The following is a 7,201-nucleotide window of genomic DNA, read 5'->3' as shown; positions in this document are numbered from 1 at the left end:
AAGCACCTTGTGGGTGTGTGCATACGTGAGTGCATGTGTGTGGGTGTGTGCCTGTGTACCCGCCGGCGTGTGCACACACGTGTGTGCACGTGCACCTGCGGGTTGTGCACTTGTGCCTGCTCTTGCACCTGGGGGGTGTGAACAAACTGAATGTGTATGTGTGTGTATGCACACCTGCACATGGGAGGGTGTGTCCGCACGTGCGTGAATGGCTGTGCATGCAGGTGGGTGGGTATGCATGTGCCTGGATGTGTGTGCATAATGCTTGCATGCACAGGTGTGTGGGCATGCACCTGGGGGGTGTGCATGTGTATGTGCATGTGTGTTTGTGCATGTATGAGGGTGTGTGCAAATGTGTGTGGCTTCACTCACCCCCTGGGCCATACACAGGCCCCAAGCACCTGCCCCAGGCCCCCTCTGCCCCCTGCCTGCCCCAGCAGGCTGGGTGGACAGACAGATGGTCTTGGGGGACGGGGAGGGGGCATCTGCGCCAGGCTGGGTCCAGACCCAAGTCCAGGTCCTGATCCTGGCCATGTCTCCAGTGCGTCACTAGGGCGGCTCCTCCTGGAGCCTCATAGCACCATAGGGGAGTGGGAGGGGGGCAGTCCACACCTCATTCAGTCTAGGGGGGGGGTGCCCCGCTCTGTCCACAGCTGCCCTGGGAGGGCATTGAGTCCTGAGAGCGCCCAGGTGGGCAGGCAGGGGGGTCCTGGGGACGGAGGGGCCCGGAGCTGTCCCCCTTCCTGCAGCGGCTCAGCCCACGAAGCAGACAGGGCCCAGCTCAAAGCCAAACTTCTGCCCTGCACCCCCAAAGTCGGTGACGGCCACATCAGCCAGCGGCAGCCACTCCACATGGGGCCCCCGCACCTCCAGCACGGTGCGTGCCTGTCCCCGACGCACCTGTGGACACATGGGCCAGGAATCAGAAGGCAGGGGTCAGAGATCAGAAGGGGAGCAAGCAGGTCAGAGAGGGGCAGGGGACAGGGGCAGTGGGCAAGTATTAGAGGAGCAGGGGGCAGAAATCAGGAGCGGGGGCAGAGGTGACAGAAGGCAAGAGTAAGGGCAAGGACGGGGCGAGGGCAGGGGCTGTTGGGAGCCCTGGGATGCCTATCTCACCTGGCAGCCGTCAGCAAGGGCATGGATGGGTGCACTAGGGTGGCTGTGTCCAAGCTCCTCACCGTTGGCACCGCGCAGTCGCAAGGCCCGGGTGAAGCTGCTGGCACTGGCATCAAACCAGGCAGCTGCGTTTTGGCAGGTGAGTGCAAAGGTCTGGTAGGCACTGGCACTCAGCAGCCTCAGGAAGGTGACCTGAGGCACTGGCACTATGTGCCCATCCACATCCACATATGAGAACTGCAGGAGGGGGCATGGAGGGCCAGGTGGGTGTCAGGGCATGGCCACAGAGCCCCTCTGCCCCCCAGCTCAGGACGATCCCCTGGAATCCCCATCTACCTTCTGGCCCCGCTTGAAGGAGCTGAACCAGGACTCTGGCTTCTCCCTGCTCCAGGCAGCCAGTCGGACCTGGGAAGGGAGGAATGGGGAAGCTGGGGGGCACCAGGCCCCGGCTCCAGCTCTCCACAGCCTCTGGGAGCACCAGGCCTGCTGGTGCCCTCACTCTTGAACTGCAGCCCCATGCCCCCTTCCCCCTGCACTCACAGCCTCAAATTTCTTGTCGGGGAAGAGACAGGTCTCGCCACCAGCGGTGAAGTTACAGAAGACCCTGAAGGCATCTCGGGAGCAGCCCTGGTTGGGGTCGATCCAGTACTCACCTGAGGGGGCAGGGAAGGGTCCAGGAGGGGCTGCTGCATGGGTCACAGCCACCCCCTTGCTCCAAGACCACAGAGGGGTGAACTGACAGATGGATGGACCAGCTTCCACCCTCTCCAGGCTGAACCCAATCCTCTCCCCAGAGCCCCCCCAGACCCAGAGGAGCTGGCTCCATTTGGCCCCATCTCACTGCTTCTCTGCTTCTGACAGACCTGGCCCAGACTCCAGGGTTGCCAGCCCTTCCCCCAGTGCCCCCCAGATGCCCCACAGTGACCCCAGCCAACTCCTCCCAGTTTCTGAGCCCCCACTGGCAGCCAGAGCCCAGACTCCAAGATCCCTGCCCCCTGGTTGTCACCGTCAGGCAGATGAGGGTGGGAGAGCCACAGCTCGGCACAGGCACGGCCAGGACTATCAGGGGTCCCATGCGGGCGCCGCAGCTGCTCCACCTCAGCCTGCAAGGAGCTCAGCACTGCATGAACCTCCTCCAGGCCCTCAGTAGACTTGGGGGACAGGCCTGGTGCTCCCCGACGCTGCCTCCGGCCTCCCGCCAGCGGCAGTGGCTCCAGCAGCTCCATTGAGGGGCCCTGGGGTAGAATGGGCATCAGGTCAGATGAGGCAGGGGCAGCGCCATTTCCCCGGTGGCCCTGGGGGGCCAGGGGGTCCTGTGTCTCCTCTGGGGCCCAGCGCCCCCTGCAAAAGGAGGAGGGCTCCATGCAGGCGGGAGTCTAGATAGATGCCTTGGTTCTCTCCCTCTCTGGGATGGCAGCAGACAGTGCCCCCCCCACCCCATCCCAATGCCCCCACCTGGCCATACTCACTGGGGAGCCCTTGGAGCCCTTCTGGCCCACCGGCCCCTACAGAGAGAAGGGGAGGGGTCAGGGAGTGCCTGGGCAGGCTGATTCAAGGCTGACCCCCAGGCTTCAACCTGCCCCCCACAATCCCTACAGGCAGAAAGACCAGCTGCTTGGACAAGTGTGCCAGTGGTGTGTGTGCACACAGAAGAAGTGTGTGCATGTGCCTGGGGTGTGCATATGCAAGTGTGTGCACCCTCATGACCCTGTTGGTTGCATCAGACTTATGTGGCCCTGCCACAGTCCAGCACATACTCACCGAGAGTCCGGGTGGTCCGGGGGGTCCAGGGGGACCCAGGGGACCGGTCATGCCCTGCAGGGACAAGATGGGGTCAACTGTGCCCCCCCTCCCCCCGCTGCCACCCCTGCTGTCTCCCCTGCAAAGCAGCCCCTGTATCCCCCAGGCTCCCCAAACCAGCCCCTACCTCCAAACACTGGGTCCCTCCTCTCAGTGCCTCCCTGCAGCCCAGCCCCCACACAACTCCCAGGAACTAGTCCCCGCCCCTCTCAGACCTGCCATCCCCTGGGTCCTCACCCAGCCCCTCTGCCCCACATGCCTCCCTGCAGCTGCTGGAAATCAGCCCCTACCCCTGAGTCCCTGCCCAGCCCTCCCACCCCATACTCACGGGATTCCCTTTGGGCCCCATGGGGCCCTGGACACCAGGCAGCCCCCGGTCCCCCTTCTCGCCCATCTCTCCAGGGGGACCAATGAGCCCAATGAGTCCTGCATGGCCCTGGGGGGCAAGAGGTGCCAGCGTCAGAACCCCCCACCCCAGTCTCCAGGGCTCTGAAGGGATGGGACTGGGATCATGGGGGTTGTGGTGGTGGAGTATCCAGGGGGTCACAGCAGGGGAACTCACCTTGTCGCCCTTGTGCCCGGGGTCACCCTTGAGTCCTGGCAGCCCCACGGGGCCCTGCAGGGCAAGGGGGAGAGAGTGGGGGGTCACCTCGGCCTAGCCCAGCCCAGCCCTGTTCCTAACTCAGCCCAGCCCAGCCCAACCCTAGCCCTGTCCCCATCACACACTCACCATGGGCCCTGGTGGCCCCGCCTGCCCTGGTGCACCCAGCAGGCCCTGCTCACCCTGGGGGAGACACAGTGTCGGTGTCGGGGTGAGGAGTAGGATGGGGACCCCAGATCCTGCCTCCGCTCCCCACCCCCTTGCCAGGGTCACTGCAGGGAGCAGGCTGCAGCATGCAGAGGTGTTGCATGTGCTCACATAGACTTTGAAGTGCTGGAGCATGAACAGGCACACATGGGCCAGAGCACATCTCGCACAAGTGTGCACACATACCAGAGTACACCTTGTGCAAGTATGCATGCATGTGCCCTACCATACCTCACACATTGGTGCCCACATGCACAGAGCCAGCAGCTGGCTCATGTGGGCTGAAAGCTACCCAGCACCATCTTCCCCACCCCCACCGCCCTGCTCCCCCACTGCTGTCACTCACGGCAGGGCCTGGGATCCCATGCAGGCCATCGGGGCCAAGTCGGCCTGGGGGGCCCTGCGCTCCCACGGGCCCCATCTTTCCAGGTGGCCCCTCTGTGCCTGGCTCCCCCTGGGGGGAGACAAGCTGTGTCAGAGCATTGTCAGGCTGGGGGGCAGGTGTGGGGGCTGTTCCCCTCCTGTGGCCCCAATCCTGCCCTAAGCCAGGGCATGGGCTGGCTCAGGGTTGGAGGCACAGGGGCTGTTCCCCCCACCCTCTGATGCAGAGGTCTGCCCAGCTGGCTCAGGGTGGCCATGTCACAAGCACAGGGGTCTCAGTGCTGCCCTGGGGGGGAGGGGGGGCGATCACTGCTCACCTTGGTTCCCTTGTCGCCCTGATGGCCCTCGCGCCCCATTGGCCCTGCCGGCCCCTAGGCAAAGACAGCGATCAGCACTGCCCTGCATCCCCCATGGTGCCCCCCACCCTCTGCACCCCCACCCAAGGCCCCCCTGCACCCACCCCCACTCACCCTCCGTCCTGGGGGGCCAGGGGGGCCAGGTTCCCCCGAGGCGCCAGGTGGGCCCTGCAAGAGACCAAAGCAGTGTCAACAAGAGCTGGGGGGGCACACAGGAGATTGGAGGCAGGGGCAGTGCTGGGGTCTGGGTGGGGCAAGGGGGGTCAGCCCAGCCCCCATCACCCATTACTTACCAGGGCACCGGGGTTTCCGCCATCACCCTTGTCCCCAGGGGCTCCGTCCAGGCCCTGTGACAGAGACAAGTTAGTACCTCTACCATCCTCCCCCTCCCCCCACAGAGCAGAGAGAGAACCCAGGCATCCAAGCTGCCTGATCCCCCGCCTCCAAGCCCCCAGATACCCCCACCCAGAGCAGAGGTAGAGCCCTGTTGTCCAGCCTGCCTGATCCTCTTGCTCCAACTCCCACAGATACCCCTGCCCAGAGCTGGAGAGAACTCAGATGTCCAGGCCCCAGCCCCCTCCCCCGATCTTAACATCCGCCTCAGAGAAAGGAGAGAACCTAGGTTTCTGGGCTCTCAGCCCCACTGCTCCAACCCCACAGCACCCCCTGGCCACCCACTTCCCCAGCTGGAGAGAACTCAGGCATCTGGTCCCCAGGCTCCCTGTCCCTCTCTCATCAGGGGACAATGTTGATGAATCCAGCACTGCAGGAGCCCCACCTCCCCCAGCCCCTGTACCTAGGGGTGGGGAGCAAACTCACCGACACGCCAGGGTCTCCTGGGGGGCCAGGATCTCCGGGGAAACCAATGGGGCCCTGCGGGGGGTGGGGGTAGGGCACAAGTGTGAGTGCAAGGGTGGAGCACTCATGCCAGTGAGTGCTCATCTTGGTCCTCCGTCCCAACCTAACATGAGCATGTGAGGGTGTGCAAGGGGCCAGTGTATGTGATGGTGACTCACCTTTGGTCCCTAGATCCCCACTGCAGCCTTCAATGCCCTGCTACACCCTCCCTTGTACTCACCAGATCACCCTTGGCCCCATCATCACCAGGGGGTCCCCTCTTGCCTGGCGCTCCAGCTGCACCTGATGGCCCTGCATCGCCCTTCTCACCAACGTCCCCCTTGGTGCCCTGCCAGGGAGGGGGTGTCACCGCCAGGTGGGGTGGAGGGGAAGGGTGGTGCCAGGACCTGCCCTGACCTGCACCAGCCCCCACCAATGGCTGTGGCACGGTGTCACCCCCTCCCTCCCCACACTGGATACTTACGGGGTGTCCTGGCTCCCCTGCAGGCCCTGGGTCCCCTGCTTCACCCGGCTCCCCCTGCAGTGAGACCAGGCTGGTGTCAGGGCCCCAGAAAGGGGATGCATGGGCATGGTCCCCCCAGCTGCATGGGGTGGACCACAGGCCAGAGGAGTGCTGAGGGGGACACAGGATGCAGCTGGCTCTGTGGGGGTTTCAGGGCATATGCCCCCTGCCTCCTCCACACTCACCTTCTCCCCGACGGCACCCGGTTGCCCCACTCCACCCAACTGCCCCTGGGGGCCCTGCAATGACAAGACATGGGGGGAGGTTACTGTGGCTGGACCCTCCCCCCAGCCAGGGGGCCATGTGCCTAGACCCCAAGGCTGTCCAGCCCAGGTGCTAGGAACAGCCCCACCTGTTGCCTGTCAGACCCTCCCTGCCCCTTCAACCCCTCTCCAAACCCCCAAGCCTTCCCCAGGCTGCCCCTCAGTGTTAGCAGCACTCACCTCCCCACCGCTGGGGCCCTGTGGCCCTCGGGGACCTGCAGCTCCGGGGGGACCCTGCAGGGAGGAGAGCAGAGCATATCAGAGTAGTGGGGGTCATGGGGGAAAGTGGGGGAGGGGTCGTGGGGGTCATACCATGGGGCCAACGTCTCCGCTCTCGCCCTTCTCACCAGGAGGGCCTGGCAGGCCCTGAGGAGGAAGCAGGGGTGAGTGGGGCGGGGGGGCAGGTTAGCAGGAGGCAGAGTTCATGTCACCCCCCCTGCCCCTGGACCCCGGTCTCCCTCACCCACTGCCCTGTCCCAGATTCGTCTGGTGGTGCCCCTCACTCCTTCCACACAGGCCCCCACTCCTGCCGGTACCCCTCACTCCAAACTCTCAGTCCCCTGCCCCCTTCATTCCTACCTGCAGTCCATCAGGCCCGCTCAGACCAGGGAGGCCCCGTGCACCCTCATCTCCCTTCTGCCCGAACATCCCCTGCTGCCCACGGCGCCCAGGCTCCCCATCCAGGCCCTGGAGGATGGGGGACAGGTAAGTGTCAGCTGGGGGCAGGGAGCACCAGACATGTCCCCAGGGCATGGGGAAGGGGACGGGGCTCCTGGCTGGGCAGGCACTGGGGAACAGTGGGTGGGTGCTGGCTGGGGCGTCACATAGGGGGCCTGGGGTCAGAAGGGCTTGTTGCAGGGTGGGGGGTGTCAGGTTGACCCCCCCTCCCCCTCCTTGTCCCTGGGGTGGGGGGAAGCCCAGCACTAGCTGATGCCCCCTAGGCCCCCATACTCACCGGCTCCCCCTTGTCCCCCTTGCTGCCTTTTTGCCCTGGCAGCCCCATCTCACCCTGCAGGGCAGAGAGACCTGGTGAGACCCTGGTCACTGGGGAAACCAGAGCCTGTTGCCAGGGAACTGTAACCAGGGAAAAGCCATCACCAGGGAAACCCCTGAACAA

The 7,201-nt window shown here is 64.9% G+C and overlaps 1 protein-coding gene across 11 annotated transcripts in view; it reads right to left on the bottom strand.

Annotated features, from left to right (window-relative positions):
- Window positions 1-6: 6 nt before the first annotated feature.
- The window catches only part of COL5A3 (collagen type V alpha 3 chain), an 18,674-nt gene continuing 11,479 nt past the window's right edge, over window positions 7-7,201 (bottom strand). For 8 of the 11 annotated variants that reach the window (XM_025203891.1, XM_025203897.1, XM_025203900.1 and 5 more), the window contains 19 exons: window positions 7,040-7,093; window positions 5,783-5,932; window positions 5,540-5,647; window positions 5,281-5,334; window positions 4,755-4,808; window positions 4,576-4,629; window positions 4,423-4,476; window positions 4,071-4,178; window positions 3,647-3,700; window positions 3,479-3,532; window positions 3,245-3,352; window positions 2,878-2,931; window positions 2,586-2,621; window positions 2,404-2,457; window positions 2,123-2,351; window positions 1,657-1,769; window positions 1,453-1,521; window positions 1,117-1,353; window positions 7-900 (listed from right to left, as the gene is read on the bottom strand). In XM_025203891.1, the coding sequence (XP_025059676.1) occupies window positions 754-900; window positions 1,117-1,353; window positions 1,453-1,521; window positions 1,657-1,769; window positions 2,123-2,351; window positions 2,404-2,457; window positions 2,586-2,621; window positions 2,878-2,931; window positions 3,245-3,352; window positions 3,479-3,532; window positions 3,647-3,700; window positions 4,071-4,178; window positions 4,423-4,476; window positions 4,576-4,629; window positions 4,755-4,808; window positions 5,281-5,334; window positions 5,540-5,647; window positions 5,783-5,932; window positions 7,040-7,093 (1,791 nt within the window). In that variant the 3' untranslated portion in view covers window positions 7-753. Of the gene's footprint in view, window positions 901-1,116; window positions 1,354-1,452; window positions 1,522-1,656; window positions 1,770-2,122; window positions 2,352-2,403; window positions 2,493-2,585; window positions 2,622-2,877; window positions 2,932-3,244; window positions 3,353-3,478; window positions 3,533-3,646; window positions 3,701-4,070; window positions 4,179-4,422; window positions 4,477-4,575; window positions 4,630-4,754; window positions 4,809-5,280; window positions 5,335-5,539; window positions 5,648-5,782; window positions 5,933-7,039; window positions 7,094-7,201 lie in introns of those variants that run through there. The other 3 variants (XM_025203901.1, XM_025203898.1, XR_003093994.1) reach the window with 3 other exon arrangements.

The sequence above is a fragment of the Alligator sinensis genome, unplaced genomic scaffold (genome assembly GCF_000455745.1).
Source record: "Alligator sinensis unplaced genomic scaffold, ASM45574v1 scaffold707_1, whole genome shotgun sequence".
Lineage (NCBI taxonomy): Eukaryota > Metazoa > Chordata > Crocodylia > Alligatoridae > Alligator > Alligator sinensis.
This window is presented reverse-complemented; position numbering and strand designations above follow the sequence as displayed.